This window comes from Phycodurus eques, chromosome 15 (assembly GCF_024500275.1).
Source record: "Phycodurus eques isolate BA_2022a chromosome 15, UOR_Pequ_1.1, whole genome shotgun sequence".
Taxonomy (NCBI): Eukaryota; Metazoa; Chordata; class Actinopteri; order Syngnathiformes; family Syngnathidae; genus Phycodurus; species Phycodurus eques.
This window is the reverse complement of record NC_084539.1, coordinates 10,975,662-10,999,451: the sequence shown is the minus strand read 5'-3', so window position 1 is coordinate 10,999,451 and position 23,790 is coordinate 10,975,662. Positions and strand designations below refer to the sequence as shown.

Here is a 23,790-nt window from a genome sequence, read left to right as displayed (position 1 = left end):
TGTGCCTTGATTGCCCTTTTGCTGCTGTTAAGCAAAGACTGACATCTTGTGGTCAGATGTGAACACACAGCCTGGCATCCCTTACTCCTAATTGCCCTAAGTGTCACATTAAGTATCCATCCATCTGTCAGCTAAGGCCTATCCGAGCGGAATTTGGGTGAGATGTGCAGGCTAATAAACTAATTCCTACTTTTGGTCTATAGTGGTACATACTGCTGCCTTTCATGCAGAAGGCGTGTCTCGGATTCCCGGTCACTGCCGGTCCCAAGCCTGGATAGAAATGGGTGGGTATAAATCCGGCCGATTTCCATCACTGAATAGCAATACCAGTCTCTCTAAATCCATCAAGTAACAGGAGTTTTGCGTCACAAATGGCTGTTGTTGTGAGCAATTTGGGGAAAGCTGCTCATAAACTTGGCCCTTAACGTTAATTCGGCTGCATTGTCTGCTGAATGGACACGGCTCTGTTTCTGAGGACAGATTGAGCATAATCTGCAAGAAAAGCAGCTCTCTGCAGACTTCTGTAATCCCCACACTCTTCGGTTATAGAGGGAATCCCGTTGACCTCTCTCTAAACCCCAAATGCAATCTCCACGCGCGGGAGAGTCTCAATTTGCCTCTGCTAAGCCCTACCAGGGAAGTTTTGTTTTGGAAAGCCACGGTAGTCATTACATTGTGTATAAAAACTCAAGTCAGATGAAGAGTCTCCCATGGAAGTGCAGGTTTGACTTTAAAGTTTTCATGAATTAAATTCAGTGTGTCCTAATGATGGTGAACTGGTGGTAATATCCTGTGTACAATACCATTTGCCAACCAGATGTCATTTATCAAACCAATAAAATAGTGATTAGAGGAAAGGTTCACATGGACCCAATCCACCTTTTTATTTTAAGATTAATGCTTTTAATAGCCCCAATGAATAATTACAGATGTATGTATAGTGAAGATTAGAGTGATTATGTCCACTGTTGTGCAAGTGTGTGGAGGTTTCACTTTTATAGTTCAACAGTTTATATACTGTATACATAAAAAAATATCATTATTGTATATTACATTCAATAGATTAGCTACAGAGCTACTCAGTGTTGCCAACTTATTGATTTTTCCGATCGCGCTTACGACTATTTTTAAAAAAGAGGAACAAGCAAAGAATCTGGCAGCACGGTGACCGACTGGTTAGAGCGTCTGCCTCACAGTTCTGAGGACCGGGGTTCAAATCCCGGCCCCGCCTGTGTGGAGTTTGCATGTTCTCCCCGTGCCTGCGTGGGTTTTCTCCGGGCACTCCGGTTTCCTCCCAGATCCCAAAAACATGCATTAATTGGGTACTCTAAATTGCCCGTAGGAGTGTACGTGTGTGGGACTGTTTGTTTGTTTATGTGTGCCCTGCGATTGGCTGGCAACCACTTCAGGGTGTACCCCGCCTCCTGCCCGAAGATAGCTGGGATAGGCTCCAGCACTCCCGCGACCCTTGTGAGGATAAGCGGCTCAGAAAATGAATGGGTAGCAAAAAATCTTGCGACTTTTGTGGTTTTATTGGAGACTCTGAGCAGGGGATTTTCACCACTCCAAACCACAATAAAGTCGCATGACAATTTGGTTGTATTTTTACTTGTGCAAGCAGCACTTTTGCAACACCACCGAATGACACTTTGCCAATTTAGTGTAGTTGCTGCATGCATGTGGTGCATGCAGCGACACATCGCCAAACATAAGATACCCCCACCCCTACATTGACAATTTAGCTGAACATATGAGTATGTGCCACTTTCAGACACTATACTGCTATGATCTTAAACTAATCTGGTCTAAAATTGCCGCTCTCCTTACTTTTTGTCATTGACATGATAGTGCTTCTGTGTGGTCCTACAGCCTAGCTAATTATGTCATTGGCAGAGAAACTCTGGGTGGGGCTTATTACGTACAGCGATGCGGAAATGAAAACACCTCACTCACAGGCGCATTTTCAGAAATAGACAGATAAAATGTTTTCTTGGTTGTTTGATTTCACACTTGATAGGTGGGGAAATTTAAATCAGCTGTGTTAGGATCCAACTGTACAATTATAACGGAAAAAAATCCCTTTCACAAACAATGTCCCATTTAAGGATGAATCACAATGCTTTCAATCCCCACCTGACCTTTTCTTATGAAAGAATCTGGCCAAAATTTCCCCCATGTTCTTTTACAGCGTCACTTTACAAACCAGATACTTACAAACTGTAAGGATGTTGTCCATATAAATAATTATTTACACTGCCTGTAAACGCTATGATTTTTCCTCCTTTTTCCACATGTAATTAGTACTGAAACGGAATGGGAGGACAAACTTGACCGGGCAATTATCCACCTTTGTAGGTAATATCAGAGCCCTAACCGTTGTGCGGTCAACACCTGTAAGGGTGTTCTGCAATGCCGGAACACCCAAACTCTCTTCTCCCACCCTGTTGTGTTGAAAGCAATTTTCACTGTCCAACAACTATTTCACATCAGACGCTAGCGCTGAGGTCATCCAATTCCCGTATCCTAACTATCCAATTGTGGAATTTATTGTCGGCCGTGTGAGAGCACACAAAGTTGTGGCAATATACTGTCTTTGCTGGGTTCTGTGTAAAAGTTTAACAACCTTATTATTTTTTTACGTTCTAGTTATATATTTTGTTTTTTACTTGTTTTTATTATTATTATTATCCATCCATCCATTTTCCGTACCGCTTATCCTCACTAGGGTCACGGGCGTGCTGGAACCTATCCCAGCTATCTTTGGGTGAGAGGCGGGGTACACCCTGAACTGGTCGCCAGCCAATCGCAGGGCGCATATAAACAAACAAGCATTCGCACTCACATTCACACCGGTGGGCAATTTAGAGTGTTTAATTAACCTACCATGCATGTTTTGGGGATGTGGGAGGAAACCCGGTCCTCAGAACTGTGAGGCAGATGTACTAACCAGTTGCCCACTGTTCCACCATTATTATTATTATTATTATTATTAGGCACAAAGAATTTGTCTCCGGTAGTTGGAGACGCTCTATTACGATAACAGACAGCCATTTTGACAAAAAAATACGTTTGAGACATAAAAACACACTACTGAGAGTCACTGAGCATTGAAAGGATACCGGTAATGTGGTAATGCTGATACAATGACAGTTGTGCAAATGATGCAGAGTCCTCTACTCAGGGCCGGCTTGCCCTTTAAGTAAAATACGCGAATGCTAAGGGCGCCATGGCTTCACAAAATAGGGGAGGAAAAAAATACACCTTTAATATACTCCGATTACATTAAAACTAGTTATAATCTTAACTCTTACAAATGGAAATGCGAATTACAAATTAATATTACAAAAAATGACAAGAGATGAACAATATTGAAGAGAGTGTGACCTTTGTTTTTATAGGAAAAGTCTTTTTTTTTTGCCTCATGCATGCTGCTAACCTGGCAACCCACCACCACTCTGACACAGAGTGCAGAGGCCACCTCATGAAGCACGTATCATGGAGGGAAATCCTAAAACGATGAATCTTCCATCACTGTGAAAGTACAGGTGCAGGTGAGCTATGCTAACTTCACAATTTAGCTCACTGACAGCTGGTCAATAATCCACATGTCAGTTATGCACTGAATTGATAAGAGATTCAAATGATGGACACGGGAGACTGAAACTGAAAAATATACCATTAAAAAAAAGTATGTTTCTGAATGTGTTAGTATAGACATGTACAGTATATACAGTACACATACGCCTTGTGTGAGTGGGTGTGCTCGTCAGCAGCGTGTCTGACATACTGTGGCAAATCCACTCACAAACTAATGCAAAGTAATGGACTGAACTAGAGGCGTAACGATCAATCTATTAATCGACAATTAATCGGTTATCAACTTAATCAATAATAATTTTTGATCATCGTTTATCGTTTAGAGACCTTGTTGAACTTAAAATGGTCCAAATCCTCAGAATTTCAGCCTCTCAAGAGAAAATATTAAAAAATTATATTTATCAGAATTAAAAAGTTGTACAAATCATTAATTATATTTACTATAGCAATAAAGAGGCGGCACGGTGGACGACTGCTTAGCACGTCTGCATCACAGTTCTGAGGACCCGGGTTCAAATCCGGCCTGTCCTGTGTGGAGTTTGCATGTTCTCTCAGTGCCTGGGTGGGTTTCCTCCCACGTCCCCAAAACATGCATGCTTGGTTAATTGAGAACTAGGTGTGAATGTGAGTGCGAATGGTTGTTTGTTTATATGTGCCCTGCGATTGGCTGGCGACCAGTTCAGGGTGTACCCCACGCCCGAAGATAGCTGGGATAGGCGCCAGTACCCCCGCGACCCAAGTGAGGATAAGCAGTACAGAAAATAGATGGATGGATAATCATAAAGCAGAATGATTATCTTTGTGTTTCATCAAAATAAGACAAAATACAAAATAATCTTTTAGTTTGGAAAAGTTTTGTTTTTTTTCTGGGGGAGCTCAGCTCTTTCCAGAATAGTGCCATGTTTAATGTGTTTTCAAATAAATATCAAAATGATCCAAATGTGTTGCTTTTGACGCGTTTAAACCTGTGCGGCGCTGTAAGTGCAGCCGAAGCCGTTCGTTTTTTTGTTTTTTTTTGCGAGGCTTTCGGGTGCACAAAAGCGTTCCAGTGCTCGTCCTACTTGCAAAGCCCTCTCCGCGTGCACGCGCAGCAGGGCGAGTGCGCGCGCCCCCGCCACTCTCGTTATAGACAAAGCAAAACGACGTCTTCCATAACAGCGAGGGCTGCAGACTTGAGGAACAAGCCGAAATTATCCAGGCACCGTCGCACTGAATATGGATTTACAGCGGGTGTAGCATCGCTGGAGACCGAGCCTTCTCGGCTGGGGGGGGTGGGGGGGTTGACGTACGGACGGCAGCGGAAAAAGCAACCAACGTAAACAACGCTTGTGTTGCTGTTTCGGGGGGTGATTTTGTCTTGTCCACCTAACCACAGCAACCCCCCTCATCGGAGCCGTTTCTAGTGCACGAAAGTCGGCTAGTGGCTTGGCTAGCTGCCGTCGGGATGCATCACCATGTTATCACCGACAAGTAGCCGCTAGGGCGACGGACTAGGAGGGAAACGCCGAAAGAGCCCCCTTCTCCAACACCCGCACACCCCTCTTGACCGAGGTCCCAAGGGGCCGTCGCCGGGGACCCGAATCCGTGTGAGCCACAGTAGTGGAGCCAGCTCCACTGTTGTCGGCGAGATGGCGGAGCAAGGCTACTCGTCTTGGTGAGTGCGCACGGGCACCGTGCTACCAGCTAGCATTAGCCACCTAGCTTCCTCTGTTGCCATTGACAAGTGCCATTCACGAAGGGAAGCCTTTTGACGTCAAAGTTGCCTTCTCTCCCCCTAGCAAACTATCTTGTATTTACCCCAACATGTCACTCGTTTTCCTATTTCTGAGAGCAGCCAAATGTTGGCCTGCCGCGGCTAATGATGCTGCCGTGCTAACGCCAATTCAGCTGAGGTCGATTTCATTGGCGCTATTGTGAACGAAGGCTAACGAGATAGCCGACCAGCTAACTGGTTTGGTAACTCTATTCTCATGGGATATGTGTGCTTCAATAATATGGGATTCCTCAGTATATCTTCTGAGTTGGTTTTCTTACGACGGGGGGACGTGACATTGCACGGGAGCGTTAAGAGGATTAGTGGACAAGTTAGCCGTGCAAACAAATTAGGGTTAGCTGATGAGAGAGAGAGCGAGCGAGAGAGAGAGAGGGCCAGCAACGAGCCGCATATAATAACAATGGCTCCGTTTGTGGGGGTAGGGGGGGACTAAAAGCTAGCTGTATTAATGGCAATCGTATCCCAACATGACACCCTTTTTCACGCGGCGTGACACCCGACAGGTTGCCGCACATCGCAGTTTTCACAGGTGTTGATGTTAAAACTCGCTTCAGATGAGGTGATCATTCAAAACGCCCCATGAATGAAAATCATCCCCATTTTGCTGAGGCGTCATAAAATGAGCGTTTTACCATATCAGCAACTTTGTGTGATAAAGACCACAATATGCACGTTAAACCCTTTTTTTACAGCTAAATCTAGCTGTTGATTTGCCAATTGGTATCATCAGACACCTTGTGTAGTCATAACATAATGAAAACCAAGCTTAAATTGACACAATATCAGGCAAAATGCAATGACACCACTTCTTATAAACAAAGAAAATGACCTTGTTTCATTTGGCATGGGAGCTAATATAAGATGTAAGACTTAAGTTCCGTTTCTTCCGTGTGGAGCTTTGGTTTGTCTTTGGATTCAATACTTAAGTCCGTTTGTTTTGTAAATGTGTCCGTTGTGTCCTTAAGCACTTCTTTGCGAAGGGTCAAAGGGGACAAATTTATTCCATGGACCTCTCAGCCTAATTCTGTGACATCACCTTGAAAGAGTTTTTAAATGGTGTGACACAGTATATGTTGTTTACAATATGCTAGCCGCGCATGTAATTTCTGTTTAAATACTGCAGTTGTGTCATTTTCAGTATGTAATCAAATTACTCATTTTCTGTCTTCATTTCTGGTGCACACAAGAACATTATTTGAGCCTCAGCATCACACATCAGTCCCACTCTTACACTTCCAGCACTCTGATGTGTCACACCATCATCTTTCGCCATAGCCTTCAGTGACATTTACTCACCTAAAAACAGTGAAGCAGCGTTGGTGCATGTTCATTATGGATCAACAACATAACCTGAAGTTGTACGCAAGTCGCAGTGCGCAGTAGCTTATCACTAACCTACACAGTAACGCAATACTAGTCATAATTACAGTAAATGTGTATGAAAAACATGGGCCATACATATAAACTAATCAAATTAAAAAAACAGTAAACAGGTAACTTAAGCACAACTTCTTGCAATGACATTCTTGCGCCACTGTGCAAACTGGTTGTGCACTCTTCATAACCTCATACCGCCGTATGTTGGGACCACTGTAAAGCAGACCCCTTTGTACAGTGGAAAAGCTAAAGTCTAAGCGCCCTTGAGGTAATACAATTCAGACTTCAACCAAAATAATACACATTGAGTCCCATTGGTGTGCCTTTTGCTTTTTCTTTGGCTTTTTATTGCAACACTTAATCAAAGGAACAGTCTCAAAATGAGGTGTTAAGAGAATAACTAAACAAAATGTTCTTAAAAATAGACTATGGGGAAAAGGGCAGCATAGTGAAATACTGGTTAGCACATTTGCCTCACAGTTGAGAGGTTGTGGGTTAGAATCTCGGCTCAGTCAATCCTGGGTGGAATTTGAGTGTTCTCCCCGTTCTTGGGTGTGTTTTCTCCGCGCACTCTGGCTTCATCACACATTGAAAAACATGCATGTTAGGTTCATTGAAGACTCTGAACTCAGTATATTGTTCATAGGTGTGAATGAATTTGTTTGTGCCCTGTAATTGGCTGGCGACCATTCCAGTGTGTACCTTGCCTCACACAAAAGTCAGCTGGGATGGGCTCCAGCTCACCTGCAGCCATAATTGAGGACAAGCGCGATAGAAAATTGATGGACGAGAGGGTGAGGCACATCTGACATTCATCATTAGTCATTAAATTTAAGACTGAGTAGTTTGATTTTGTGTTTTAACATTAACAGCGTTTTTTATAGTTGTGACCATTAAGAGTGTGAGATGTGAATCTCTGTCTCATTGGGCTGATGTCATTTGTCACTGGGGTTCTAATTTTGTTTCTATGTTTTAGTCAACGTGCTTAACTTATTTTACTCTTGCATGACAAGAATGCGATTTAAAATGCATGCACAAATGCCAAAAGTTTCTTTTCCCAGTGGAAAGTGTCCTGCAAAGTACTGTTTGGCCTTAGAAGATCCCCTGTAGTCAACACTGTCAGATTTATTAATGAAACCATCCATCCATCCATTTTCTGAGCCGCTTATCCTCACTAGGGTCGCGGGTATTAATGAAACCATTAATTAAAAAAAAAATAAACATTTTATCCCTGGGGAGTTGCTGTCTTGCAATACTGGAATATGATGTCAAGTGGTATGTTGCAGTCTTGTCATACTTATGGAATATAAAGTTAAAATTATACAATTCTCAGAATAAAATGAGTTGGATTCATTGAATAAAGTCCATCCGTACATCTATTTTCTATACCGCTTATCAGCGTTCTGGAACATGTCCCAGCTTACTTCGGGTAAGAGGTTGGGTACACTCTGGAATGGTCACCAGCCAATCGCAGTAAAGTTAAAATCCTACGATTAATTAGTGATCCACCGAAACTTCGGCGGCCGAAATGTCTCTGCCGAAAATAGCCCGACAGTACATTTTCGGTTTGGGACAGAAGGACATTTGTCACCGAAATAAAACAGCCGAAATGACATGTTGTTTATGGTTTATAACTCATAGCTTTGTTGCGGCCGGCGCGCAAGCCTGTACACTGCATACATGAACCGGAAATGAATTAATGTCACTGCGATGTCACTTGAGAAAATGGACCTATAAATTTAAGAGTACAATAATATAATAAATATTTAGAGAGTAAGGTAACCTTTATTAGTCTGACAATGGTATTTTGTGTTGCTTTTTTTTTTTTTTTTTGTATGAAAATCGCTTACAAATTCAATTTGATTAATAATCCCTCCCTGGTGTTTCGGTTTTCGGCATTGGGCATCCAGTTTCGGTTTTAGTCAAGAAATTTCATCTCTGTGCATCACTACAATTATTAAAAAAAAAATTTAAATGTTGAATTCGGTATAATAAAAAAATTATTTAATTGAATACTATCTTGTCTTGTCCCCTTCACGTAATATACCGTAGACTCCTCTCTTAAAACAAGCTTAGTTGTTGATGACAATAGTCTATTCCATTGGACATGGGGAAGTGTAATATTGTTTTCCACTTTAATTTTGTTTTACCATATACCCCCAAATTGTCGTCACGTCTGCATTGAACTTTTCTGTCTTTAACTTAACAGCGCAGGAAGCTACAGACATCTGGCTCGAAGTAGACATTCTATTCATAGAGAACATATGTGCTGTCTCATATTGTCATGACCTCTCACACAAGCATTTCCTCACACTGACTCATTCATCAGCACCATGTATGTATCCAATCACTTATGTGGCCATGCAGATGTCATAATAGGCATTGTTTGTTTGTGAAAATATTAAGGCAATCTTTCTGGCAATATAGCATAGCTAATTTTCTTTGTACATTTTTAAGTGTTGCAAATCTGGAAAATCTTGCAGAAAGGGACTAAATACATATTTAAAATTTAAAGTGACATGACTCTTATGGGTGAGTTTTTAAAATATGACAACTTTTTTTTAGTACTGACCAAGAGTTGTGCTCTTGTAATTGCAGGCTATGATACAAGGCCGAAGCCTATATTTTCAAAATTACAGTTTTTGAATGCGAGGGAACAAATGTTCCTGTACGTGTGTGCGTTTTGTTGTGTTTGGCCAGTCGTGCCTCTCTGTTATCCATCATCATCACCACCACCGCATTTATCACTGACCCTATCTGGCTTCGTTGTGCCAATATTTCACCGGTCTACTGATGCTAAAGTCAGATTTCTGTGGCACTTCTTACCTCCACCAAGGAGGTGTTGCTCTTGGTTGTGTGTGATAAAATGTGGCATTGGCCAAAGATGAGTTAAATTTAGTTGGGAATTCAGATTAAAGTGCAGATCCAGAGTCAAATTATTCAAATGTGCTACAATTTGGAGAACACCAAAACTGTCTGGTCAAACAAAACTTGGAATTCAATTGATCATCACGTCAGACCTCAGCTCAGTGAGTAAACTACTTTCTGGCTTTTTGTGATGTCACCGCAGAAGGGCATCAGCGATTTAAAAAAAAAAAAAAAAAAAAAAAAAAAAAATATATATATATATATAATAATAATAATAATAATTAAAAGTGTGTGTAGAACTAGAACTTGAGCAACATAGGGAAGCATCTGGCTGCTCAGCACAATCCAGGAGGTCCTCGGTTTATGACAGTATACTGACGAATTAGCTTGGGGAGTGGTCAAACTGCTCATGAAGGCAAACTGCTCATGAAGGCAGGCTCAGTCAGTTACTGCAGTACTTAATGTTATTCATTTGATTGTTTTATATTTATGGCTTAAAGTATTTTTAATACAAGTATTTACTGTGAAATTATGAGGTTACTACTAACTTTGGCAGTTATCTGTAGTTAATGGTGCATTCTGTCTGATCAAAGTTAGGTTCCTACCTTTGGAACTAGGGGTGTCCTGATGCGATCTTTGAGATCAGAAATCGTTCCGATGTCAGCAAAAAAAATTAGTATCGGATCGGACTGGATCTAAAGAATCCCATTTTATCACTCTTATACAAGCAGTCCATTCGAGGTTCCGCTCCAGCATTTCTATCCAGCAGAGTCCGGCTGGCATGCAGATACCACGTAATCACAACAACAGGTGCTAACTGGAGGTGTCCCGATCCTATCTTTGAGATAGGAAATCAGTCCAATGTCAGCAAAAAAACAAGTATCGGATCGGATCAGATTGGATCTAAAATCTCAGATTTTGACACTCTTAAACAAGTAGTCCATTCCACGATCCACTCCAGCACTTTCATCCAGCAGCGCCCCGACGGCATGCTGATCCCACGTGATCACAACAAGTTGTTAAGGTGCTAACATAGTAGCAAGGAGTCAAAGTGAATGTTGCTTGCTTAAAGGAGTTTATTGAGACTCCAATTTAAGTACACTGTAAAACTAAACTCGCATAACAAAAGAATTACACCGATTGAATTCCATCCATCCATTTTCTGAGCCGCTTCTCACTAGGGTCGCGGGCGTGCTTGGAGCCTATCCCAGCTGTCATCGGGCAGGAGGCGGGGTACACTCTTAACTGGTTGCCAGCCAATCACAGGGCACATACAAACAAACAACCATTCGCACTCACATTCACACCTACGAGCAATTTAGAGTCTCCAATTAATGCATGTTTTTGGGATGTGGGAGGAAACTGGAGTGCCCGGAGAAAACCCACGCAGGCACGGGGCGAACATGCAAACTCCACACAGGCGGGACCGGGGGATTGAACCCGGGTCCTCAGAACTGTGAGGCTGACGCTCTAACCAGTTGGTCACCGTGCCGCCTGTTGAAATACATCACAGCCTTTATTTTGTTATTTTTTGTTAACAAAAATTGCTAGCTCAAAGCTAACACTCGATGAATGAAATACACCATTGACGAGCTAACAAAAATTAGCATTGAACTCGTGGTACTTATATCTCTCAAAATAATGAATATTGGTACTCACATGCTGTATAACCACATAAAAACAGGCAATATAACAATACTCTTTGGCATACCTGTATATTCTTCAAACTCTGTGAAAGACAAGCTATAAAAACAATATTCGATCGGTACTTCTACTTTCTTTGTTACTGCAAGTGTGTATTTCATTGCGTGTATCACAGTGCCCCTCAGAGGCCATGACATGCACAGTAGGAACACCGATTGTCCATAACCGTTGCATCAAGAAGTTCAAAAGTATATTGCCACACGTGGAGAGAGGAAATTATGTTCCCAGCATATATTGACAGTAGACAAATAAACAACAACTTTATTTTGCACTTTAAACGTATAATTTGTATTTTTATTTATTGAGAGGTGGCACGGTGGACGACTGGTTAGAGCGTCTGCCTCAGAGTTCTGAGGTCCGGGGTTCAATCCCCGGACCCGCCTGTGTGGAGCTTGCATGTTCTCCCTGTTGCTGCGTGGGTTTTCTCCGTGCACTCCCGTTTCCTCCCACATCCCAAAGACATGAGTGGTAGGTTAATTGACGACTCTAAATTGCCCGTAGGTGTGAATGTGAGTGCGGATGGTTGTTTGTTTATATGTGCCCTGCGATTGACTGGCAAACAGTTTAGGGTGTACCCCGCATTCTGCCCGATGATAGCTGGGATAGGCTCCGGTACTCCCGCAACCCTTGTTGAAGATAAGCGCCTCAGAAAAGAGGTTATTTTTCATGGTTTTCTAATTATTTTTTATTTTATCTTTTCAAATATAGAATATGCGTGTGTTTAAGTTAAGCAGGGGTTATGTTGCAATTTAAATATATATTTTTTTGTAATTAGTTTTATTGAAGTTATTTTTCAGGATTTCCTAATTTTATTTTATTCAATCATAGTATCTTCTTATTTTTAAAGTTACTTTATGCAACCCATTGTTTCCTAATAAATGGGTCAGTATTTCTCATACTAACTGTTGCTGATTATTGTTCTGAGTTATGTCACTTCATCAATCCTTTTCTAACATTCGATACTACAAAATAAAGTATGTATGATTGTTGCTGATCAGACCGATATCGGTATCGGCCAACAGTCAAGGCTGCAAAATATAATTACTTGCATTGAATATTTAAATACAAGACGTACGGTTTAAAAATCGCCAACCTAAGCTATCAGTCAATAGAAAACCTATTGAAGGGCTAGCTAACATTAGCATTAAATCACGGGAGGGATTTACCTTCAATTCACAAATATTTACATACAAATGCCATACTAACACATAGACAGACTCTACTCACGGGCATATAGTCCATCTAATCTAAAAACGAGTTTGATAAAGTTATATTTTGACTTTCTTCTACTTTTTTTTTTTTTTTGCCTACTGTAGTACGCAGCTCCTTGCATGCATCGCACCACACTGCCCCCAAGAGGCCAAGGTGCATACAGCAGGAACAGCAGATAAAGCCATGGCTTTGTATAAAAAGACGTGCTTTTTCCCCCCCACCCGCCTAACTGTCTGACATGAAATCAGACTAAAGTTTTCCTTTTTTAGGTCAATTGGGATTACCAACATTATTTCTATTTGCTAAATGCCAGAATATTGTCCACCACCAGCAGTAGCAGATAAAATGGGTCAATTAAATTTAAAAACCAAAATAACAAAGGCTTTACTTTTATGTGATCATTTGTTTGACTCGGGGGCCCAGTTCTTATAGTGAGGGCTCCTAACCCTCTTCCCCTGGGAAAACCACTTAATTATGAGCAATACCACAACCATATGATTGATATACATTTAAACAGGCTATAGATAGCACATGAGTCTGTTATAATCTTTATGAGTGAAATGAAAATGAGAGACAAGCAGGCAAAGTTTGCAGTTAGCAACAGGACTAAAATGTTACATTTCCCTTCATGTTTCAGTCAGTCACTCAAACATGGGTCAGTATGACAATGCATTACACTTGCTGCCCAGCCAAAAATCCCTGCATTTTCTACACATGACAGTAACACACACAAGCAAATGAATTGATGTTAGCATAACAAAGATAACTTTAGCCTGAAGGTAGCTAATAGCTCATTTGCACCAAAGGTTTTTGCTCCTTTAAGCTTACTATAATGTAAAAAGCTTACTATAATGCAAAAATGTATCACAAGCCGAGTAACATAATATGTATATGTTAAAAGGACTTTAGTTATTGCTTTTGTACAACAAATAACTACTGAGTTGACTGCACAACTCTGGAATTTACTCAGTCTAATTCCTCTCACACAACACAACATGCAGGGCAGGGGACGAGCAAGAGCAAGGCAGGGGTAAGCACGTGAGTCAAAGCAATCTGACTAGCCTCTCGCTTCCCATTAGCAGACATTCCAGCTCCCTTTTTAACAATCTGCTTACGGTGACCGTGCATTTTGAACATCTGACAGAACAAACACCCACTAAGATTTTTGTCCACTCTCATCAACGAAAACTCACACACGTCTTGTCGTGATTTAGTCATCTAAGAGCCATGTTTTCAAGTTATCGTCATGGGAAAAAAAAGAAGGCCTTCAAAGAAATTATTTCATCATCGTCGTCTTTCACGAAAATGCTCTGTTCAATATGGAGTTCTGTTTCTGCTTTGGCGATGTAACCCAATTCTGTCCATAAATCAGAACGCGTCGTCGTTAGTGTAGCGGACATGCGCTCCGCAAACTCAGGTGACACAGGGACTCCCAACCACTTGATAACCCCACTCCTCCACACTGCCCTGCTGTGAGACGGCCACTAGGAGAATGCCTGTACGTCAAGTGGACCTTAACCTAATTAGCAGCAAATCTTGATTCCTTGCTTCAAACGACTCCTTCCCCGACCAAAAGGTTGAGGGGACCCTTTCTTCAAGAAGACTATGTGGTTAATATTCAAACATGCACGTGAACTGCAAGCTCCAACCAACTCTCCTTTGATGTTTGTTAACAGAAGATAAAATGTCAGTTTTGATATCTTACAAACTCTGTAGAAATATTCTAAATCTATGCCTTGGTGTCTGTGTCACTATTGTCAGTTTCACAGGTCCTCCGCAAGATTTTGAAAGCTGTTCCTTGTGATTTGAAATCAAACAATACGAAATGTTGTCTTGAACAATAAGCAACCGATCTGCCACGACCAAAGTTTAAACAATGATTCCCTGCGTGAGAGTACAAAGTTGGGAGTGTTTTAAATTAATATGGTTTTAAACCCTTTTCTTAAAATTTGTAGACAAGATTCAGGCTGATGGGTGTGGTCTTCTCCAAGTCGGCAATCCCTCGTCCTACGCCCCACCTCTGGGGTATTTAACTCTTAACTCACACCTTCTCCCGTTAGTCTAGTCTTGTGTTTTCTCCTCTCCTCTTACCTTGCTGGCAGCTCGCCAGCCGGGCTACCCGTTGGCCACCCCTCCCCGTTTCCCTTTTGTGCGGGCACACGGCTTGGTAACCGCGAGCCGGGATAGAACCGACATGGCTTCCCAGCCTAAACGTGGGCCTCTGCTAAGCGATCAGAGCCACTACTACGAAGGTACCGGGTACGCTCCAAACCAAGCGGAACCGCTCTGAAATTGCCAGCAAGGCACAAAAAGAGGCAGGAAGAGAGGTGTCCGGTTCTCCCAAGAAGGCGCAACGACCAGCTATTTTTCTTCTCCCGCCTCTTTTATGTTGTTTTTATTTTCCTGAATCTTTTTCATCTGCAACCTAATCTGTCGCCTTGCTTCCTGAGCCACTTCCAAAGAGAGACTACCACCCACCAGCTGATCTGCGTTCGTGAGTCAACACTGCAATCCTTACTATGATGTACAACATCAGTGCCTAATAATTTTGGGGAAATTAGTAGCTTCACATCAAATCCCAACTTTGCTTTCTCTTGCTCTGACTTTATACATTAAACGTTCACACGTTCATTTATTTTAGCCCAGCGACCACATACATTGTCCTCTTTTTCATTTTCCTACACCCAATTTTCTTTATTTCTTTTACCATTAGTGGTAAAAGATGGTTGTATTTTGTGTGTTCTGAGTTTAAGTAAACCTCTGTAATCTTGAACTCAAAATGTCATAAAGTGTACCAACCTTCAGATTACAAGACTGATAAAAAGGTTTCTCGTCATTTCTCCTAATGTTTATACTTATAAAAAGTGACTTGGTGCCCTTTCGAGACATTGTTTTGATTTTAACAAATAAAATTAAAATTATGATAAACCGGAATTAACGCAAGCGTCGCTTCCGTCTTATTCTTTTCTCCTAAATTAATTACATTTTCATTTGACGAATATACGCTACATTAGTCATTAACAGTAACGGAGTAGTAAAGTCATAATTTATGAAAATATATGGGAATATAAATATAAAGAAATGAAATGGAAAGTTCATTGCGTGTCGTGTAGCCTCAACATTGTATGCCAAGACTGTTGTAAACCGAGGACCCCTGTGTACAAATGTCACATGAGGCTCCAGACACAACATACATCCAAATGGCAGAGAAGGGGAGGTGGGTGTGTTTTAATGGAGGCAAAAAGGTTGCCGTTGATCACAAATTACATTCCTGTTCCTGGAGGATTTAGCCCATTACATCCATAATTGGATGAAACGATGGATGGAGATGAATGTTAATCCCCAATTGGAGGTCTCAAGGCAATGCCACCCTGTAGCTACTCTGAAAGTGTGTTAAATACAGCACAGTGCATGGGCTATGTTAAATGCAACAAAGTATCATTTTTCTGGACAACCAGAGCAGACTCCTTTGCCGCCCGCTGACCCTTTGTGGTCAAGTCACGCATGTTGGCTTGTTGGGAGTCAGATTTGGAATTGTGTTATTTGGAAGAGGGGGAGAAAAGTCTGTCAGTGGACAAGGAGGGCTTATGACTCCTTGGGCTTTCGTCCAGACTCCAACAGTCCGGGATTGTATTTTGTTTTTAAATGTTCCATTCATCTATCTCTCCCATGTTCTGCGGGCATCTGTGCGCAGAATTCAGACGAACCAGTTTGGTGCTAGAATACGAATTAGCTCCGTGGTAGAGGAAACTCGGTGTCCTATCTAGCCGCCACGGTGACATCATTAGAATCTGACAGGAACAAGATAAGACAGTCAGTCTACAGTCTTTCTGAAATGCTCACTTTAAATCTTCCAAGTTTGGCCTGTTGTTGGTTTTTTTTTTTTTTTTTTTTTTGTTTTTTCTTCTTCCCCCCCACCCATTTAAGATGACACCTGAACTGGTCTCATATTAGAATTTGCTTCCTTGTTATGCATCTCTTATGACCTACATACATGTTTGGTCAGGTACACTGGGAACCATTGTTAATTGTGTGTGAAGAAGATGCCTTAGAAGTTTGTCAGTAAGACGAGCAAAGCTACAAGATACACCCTCTAATTATGCCTTATATATACATATAAGTATACTCTTGCAAGTTTTTTTTTAAGCACATTCAAATGAAAAATGCCTTGAAATCGTCTTTTATCTTGCGTTATTATGGGTTAATGTACAGTACCTTCCTTGATGCCTTGTTGATAAATGGTGTTCGAATGATCCCTCTGACCAATTTCTGTGTTCATGCTACAAAAATCAGAGCTTATAAAAAGAGCCACTTGAATAGGTGCATCATAAATGATGCCATTACAAAGACATTGCTTAACACTAAAGGCTTCTTGATACTTGCGTGGATGGCGACCGCGGCGACGTCACTGCGGCTGTCACGCGCGTAGTTTGCCTTTATACTCTAGCGCAACCCATGCGCACAGTTTTGAAAATATACTGCAGTTCACCTCCAAGTCGGGGGTATCGCTGCGACTGATATTGGCTAGGACACCACAGGGTGGAGTTTCCTCTTTATTTTTTTGGCCAATTCCGGTAGCCGTTTTTACTTTACTTTCCGTAACAAGGAACAAAGCAACAACTATGGCGACCGTGGAACAGTGTCTGATAGAACAAATGGACCTAGATGACCAGATGATACATTTAATTATGCTGCAAAATCGATCGAGAAGGTGGCGGCGAAGATGATATGTAGAACCAAGGGGCACGCTGAGTACGTCATCACAGCATGTGACTAAAACGGACCAATCACGAGAGATGCTCTCCGCGGCGTTCGACGCGCAGCAGCTATTTTTGCCGCGTGTGCGTCAAGCTACACAGACGGGTCGCGCGGAGCAATTCGTCGGTCACGTGATGCAATGCGGGCGTTGTCGGCCGCGCTATCGCGGGAGTATAAAGAGGCCTTAATAGTTCAGTGGAACCTCTAAGGGCTATGTGTCAAACTCAAGGCCCGGGGGCCAGATGCGGCCCGCCACATCATTTTATGTGGCCTGCGAAAGCAATTCATGTTTGTCAACTTCTGTGATTTTTTTTTTTTTTTTTTTTTTGCTAAAATCTGCACCCAAATTCCAAATTGTGATAATAATAAACAATAATCTTGAGATATTGCATTTTTCTGTTACCAAACCCTTCTTTTACAGTAACTTAAATAATACTTGAACAAACTATTATACTTGTCTTCTGATTTCAAAACTAGTTATCGCTCAATTTGTTGTGTAATGTAATATGATTTGGTGATTAAAAATTTCACTGTTCTAACGGCCATCTGAGGGAAATCATGAGTTCAATGCGCCCCGAGACAAAAATGAGTTTGACACCCCTGCCTAAGGTCTGCTACACACAAAGATAATCAGGCTATTTATGTCCCGATTTTGTCCCTTCCCGACCAAGGACGACACACGTCAGACTATCTTCTATTTTATAAGATTATCCTGTTTTCTGAGGTGTGTTAAGACTAGGGCTGCACGATATTTTTTTTTAGCATCGTCATTGCGATATACTTGTACGCAGTAGTCACATCGCAGGGTCTGCTGCAATGTTGGTGTACTGTAATATACAGTGAACTGTAATAATAAAAGTGACTAGCAGAGGGACCTGTTTGGAGATGCTCCTGAGATTAGCACCCATGTTTTGGTAAATTATAATGTTCCAAACAACACACGGAGTAGCCCAGAGTGTTTTATATTTATCTCCTGTTATGATAACTATGAATGAGGATACGGGAAACGATGTACACCTGCTGCATTTCCTAGTTCGCTCTTCAGAATGAAACTAGGCAGGCACGCGGCAGCGGTATGAGTGTGTGAGGTGCGTTCAGGGACACTGCGTAAATGGGAGTGAATGTGTTCTTTTGTAATGCAGTACATAATTGTAAAAATTGATTACTAGGGAAATTATTTGTATCAGAATGCTTTAGTTAAAACACTGCAGGGATTTTGTTTGATGTGCGTCCTGTGTCTGAGACGCACAAAAATTAGCAGGGACACATGAAGTGATTTCAATCTGCGTCCATAGACACATGGCTTAAAACCCGCCGAACGTGTGTGTGTGTGTGTGTGTGTGAGTGTGAGTGTGAGAGAGAGCGAGCGATGGTGAAGAGCTTTCACACAGTGAATCAAAGGAGGACTACACTAAGGGTATGTTCGGAAGTTCAATCTGACGCCCTAACTCTACCCTGAGAGTGGTGTGTTCTGAGAGACAAAGCTGGCTCCGTTTCTTTGAATTTATGAGCGACCGCCTTGCTTGAACAGCTTCCATGCTCGTCCTGCCTGACTCTCCCAGGCTCTGTCTCCGAGTCAGATTGGCAGGAGTGTACTCCGGCACTCCCGGAGTGCGGTGCTCTGAATAACTGAACGCACTCCCGGGGTGTGGTGCTCTGAATAACCGAACAACAGACTCCAACAACACTCTGAGATTCCGACCGGTCCAGAGTGTATAGAGCCCACTTGGACTGCATTTCCGAACGTACTGTAAAAGTATGTGTCCTGTGTTGGTATTAGCCAATCAGAGGCAGAGTAGAGCAGGTTATCGTTCGATAAATATAATGGACACAGAAGTTTTTTTCTGGACTCGATATACATTTTCATTGTTGTGGTAACACCCACCGCGCCGCTCACGATGCAGCAAGCCGCTGGCAGAATGGTGTTTGCTCCGTAGATGCACATTGCTGGGATACTTTAGGGAAAGCTAACTGTTTATTACATTCGCTAGCCTGCGAGCTAACGAATTTGCAACCTATAACTAAACAGCTCACTCAACTGCGGCGACATCGTTTAATACGTCAGCGCTTAGAGTTGTGTGTGTGTGTTCCATACATAACACACGCACACACATATGGGGAAAGTTAACTGTCACTATAGCCACAACGGCACACGTTATCAATATTCAGGCAGTAGTTGACTTCAACAAACTCATTTTCAGCGTCATTTGATTGACAGGTGAAGTTCTCAGTCCAGCAGCTTGAGGGGGGGCCTTATTTGACATTTTATTTATGATTTATTTAACCAGGTAAAAGCTTACTGAGATATAAAATATATTTTTCAAAAGCCAAGAGGCAAGTATACAGGCAGCAGAAATTATACAGTACATAACACAACAATAAAAAAAATTAAGAATAAAAAATAAGTAAAAACTGTGGCAGAACCCAAATGCTTTCAAGTACATTCATTGTTTGTTAGTTTGTTTTTTTAATTCACTCATTTTTCAGGCTTTAAGACATTTTCTGGGCCTTTTTAGTCAGTTATTGACTCCGTACCTCTGTGCCAAATGTTTATTTGTTTAAGTGCAATTTTTGTGAACAGGGTGTGGGTCTGTTTTATTATATTTTTTTATTTAGCCAAGATATTTATTGCTCTACATTACAATGCTAATGTTCAATATTCTTGAGAATTAAGTTAATTGTTCTTTAAGGATTTACTTGAATTTTTATGCTCTAATATCATTACATCAATGGCATGTAAAAAACATTTATACTATCGTTTATTTTATGGTGATAGCAGCAAATGTTTCTCCAAAACCTGTATGTACCCAGAGCTGCATGAATGCAAAGTTATCAATGTCCTTTCACCATCGTTCCTGTCATACTGTGTTTTTGTTTGCACATTAAGGACAAACTTCCTGTTTTGGTTTAATTAGTATTTTTTTTTTAAATAAATAAATAAATAAAACACCTTTCAAGCAGCAAGTTTTTGTTCATGTTTTGAAGGTTGCATGGTGAAAGCTGCAGTTGGCTATTAAGGCCTCTTTATACACCCGCGGTTGCGCGGCCGACAACGCCCGCATTGCATCACGTGACCGACGAATTGCCCCGCGCAGCACCTCTGCGTAGCTTGCCGCGCACCCGACAAAAATAGTTGCTACACGTCGAACGTCGAGAGATCATCTCTCGTGATTGGTCCGTTTTAGTCACATGCTGTGAAGACTTACTCAGCGTGCCCCTTGGTACTACATGCCATCTACGTCGCCGCCTTCTCAATCGATTTTGCAGCATAATTAAACGTATCATCTGGTCATCTGGGTCCATTTGTTCTGTCGCCATTGTTGTTGCTTTTGTTCCTTGTTACTGAAAGGAAAGTAAAAACGGTTACCGGAATTGGCAAAAAAAAAAAAATGCAGAGGAAACGACACCCTGTGGTGTCCTATCCAATACCAGCCGTAGTGACACCCCCGACTTGGAGGAGAACTGCAGCACACTTTCAAAACACCGCGCGTGGGTTGCACCCGAGTATAAAGGCAAACTACGCGAGGGACAGCCGCAGTGACGTCAGCGCGGTCACCGCCCGCGCGAGTATAAGGAAGCCTTTAGTGTGGACTTAATGGGTGGCAACAATGGGGAAATGAAATACCAGTATTTTGAGGGCAATAGCCCGTCAGCAACATATTGGGTGAAGGAAAAAAAAAAAAAAGAATTAGGAACTAGCTCATTTTTAGACTGGTGAACTTCAAAATTTTGAATTATGAACTGAACTAGTTTTTGTAGAAAATGATCTTTTCCAACACCGATCCTGTATTATTTCACATCGCAATATATGTCGCATGTTTAAGAAAGAATCGCAATATCGTTTTTTTCCAATGTCGTGCAGCCCGAGTTAAGAGTGAATATGTCCTGATAATAGGGTCAGAAATGGGTCAGGGCCGACAATCTTAAATATTAAACCTGTTCAATATTTACAACCAAAAGTCTTCGTATGTGGGGAAAGCCAACTACTTCTGAGTCATTGTTCAGTGAATTCTGAGGTGAAACGGAATGTAGCCAATCTTGAAGCTCCCTGACTCAGGAACAAGGAAGCGGCAGTACATTAAAAAAAAAAAAAAAATTAAAAAAATGCCCTACCCCATGGCATATTTTGTATCAGTGGGTTCACCAGGCGGTAAGAAGTGTTTCTTCATTCAATTTCCAAAGCATTTCTTTTTTTGTCGATCAGCATTTTTTCCAACTCTCCCGCCTCCGGTGTCTTTGGCAATTCTCAGGAAACATCGGGAATTATCAGCACAACATATCCACTAGCCAGTCAAGTCAGGCCATCAAAATAAAAGCATACCAGTAAAATAACATGGGTACACCAAACCTGGAACACAAAGTCCAACGGACCTCAGAAATGGAGGACCAGGTCATGGCACTGTGGGAAGCCTGAAAGTGCTTATTTAACAGCTCCTTTTTTCATGCTCTTTTCTTTAAGTTAGGGATATTTCTGTAAAAGAAAAAAAATTGTTCCAAGACCACAATCATTACCTCCTCTTATGTGACTTCTTTGATGTTGTCTTGCGTTACCGGGTTGTTGCTATCTTTCTTCTTCTTCGTTTTTGTTAGCTCACGTTCGATCACGTGATAGTTCTGTCTTTAAGGACTGGATTGATGGCAGAACAGAATCTTTTTTTTATTATTTATTTTTTGTTTATCTCCATGGTGTAACAGATAAACGTTAAATAAAAAGGAAGCCATTCTTAGAATTAGTCTTTTGATGCATTCCAAACTGTGGTTTCAGAATGTATAATGACATTGTTCCCTTATTTAGCAACATGAGAGGCAAAAAATTAAAAGCATTTTTTAATATGTTGTTCCCGAGTTCTGCATATTTCATACCACCCTGGTCTTAACAGCAGAGCATGTTAACAAATGTTTTTTGTTTGGCCTTGGAAAAGGTCTCTGCATTAGTAAGCACTCTTGTTGCATTAATAAAGCCAGAATTGTTGATAGTGATACAGCTCTTGTTATGGATGTAATCAAATATTGTGCGGCTTTACATTGCTAATGGACAATCAGCATAATGTGATGTAAATGGAACATATTTATGTGTGCAAGTTGCTCTACAATAACATGCAATTAATGTATGTGCCATTGTGTTTTTTTTTTAAGGTTTTGTACGTCCTTTTAATGAACAAGTATTTCAAAATATAGTATTTTAATGTAATCCTGCTGAAGTTGTGTGTTGTAATGGAGCAGAACTTATATCCAGGAATTTAGCTCTATGTATTATAGAGTAACGATGGGGAACAACAGTATTTTGTTCAAACATCATACAATTCTAAAAACAAAACCTCACAGGAACTGTTATCAAAATCAAACAAGTGCTTATATAATAGATTTGTTAATTGTTGCATCGGTTTTTCATGAATTTAGTATGGCCCTCGGAGGACTTTAGGGAAACTGAAAAGTCCACTGAGAAGAAAAAAGTTGCCAAAGAAAATGGTTCGCCACACTTGATCTCAGAAAAGGATATGTGGTGGTAATGCATACACTCCGTGAAGTGCAATGATAATGGCATACAGGATATAGAGGGTTTACGTACACTACTGCATTCCTCACTCAAGGAGGGGGAGTTTGACAGGCGACTGACAGGTCAGCATCTCGGTCAGAAAACAGCGAGCCACAATGGCTGCCTTGTCTATTTCCCTAGCAACAGGCCTGCATTAGAAGGTTGCGGGTCAGGTCCAGGCTGTGTCAAAACACTCAACACTTCAAGACGCTGGATCTGAATTAAGCCCCCTTCACATTCACACTCCTGGAAGTTGATCTGAAAGGAAATTCCTTGCATTAGCACAAGGCAGCGCTTGAAGCATGAAACATTGTGGTTTGTTGTTTCCATTTGACATTGCCAGTGTAATATCGGCACTACAGGTTGCAATTCCCACAAAAGTTCTATGTAAATGCTGAGAGATGCTGTCACCAAGCCAAGATGCCAAAGAATGAAATGAACAGAGCACTTGTTCATGCGTCACAGTATATTGTAGCATTCCCTATATGCCTAGCAAATATGTCCTTTCGGGGCTTCGAGGTGTATGACAGCAGAGTGAGTTTTGAGTAGACTGACTGGACACTTAGTAAGTTAGTTTTGTGTAATATGCATCAATGCTTTTTTTGTCCTTGAACTTGCAATTTATCTTCCTGCATTGTTCAATATTGCAGAACCGACAAGTGTTAGTAGTGCAATGTCACCAGTCCCAAATGAGCTACACATTGTGTTAATTGATTGTCATCCATTCAGGATTGGTGCTGCTACTATGTTGAGTGGAAGAATAAAACTGGGGTCAAATGCTAAACCTTTGACTGCTTGTCTCTCTGCATTCAAGTTCTAATTCAAGTGCAATCCATCCCTTTGGTATCTTGTTTAAAAGTGCTATTGGGTCTGTTCACTGCCAGTAGCAGTTTTTAATTTCCTGACACCAGCCTATTGATTGATTGCAATAATGTTTTAACCTTGTTGCGCTCTCTCTTGTGCA

At 41.4% G+C, this 23,790-nt stretch overlaps 2 protein-coding genes across 2 annotated transcripts in view; one reads left to right on the top strand and one right to left on the bottom strand.

The window, feature by feature from the left end:
- The window catches only part of gnaz (guanine nucleotide binding protein (G protein), alpha z polypeptide), a 59,987-nt gene extending 43,174 nt beyond the window's left edge, over positions 1–16,813 (bottom strand). The window contains exon 1 of the mRNA XM_061698074.1: positions 16,748–16,813. The gene's annotated coding sequence lies outside the window, so the exon portion shown is untranslated. The remainder of the gene's footprint in view (positions 1–16,747) is intronic.
- The window catches only part of sppl3 (signal peptide peptidase 3), a 35,970-nt gene continuing 16,875 nt past the window's right edge, over positions 4,696–23,790 (top strand). The window contains exon 1 of the mRNA XM_061698069.1: positions 4,696–5,251. Within this exon, the coding sequence (XP_061554053.1) occupies positions 5,226–5,251 (26 nt within the window). The 5' untranslated portion in view covers positions 4,696–5,225. The remainder of the gene's footprint in view (positions 5,252–23,790) is intronic.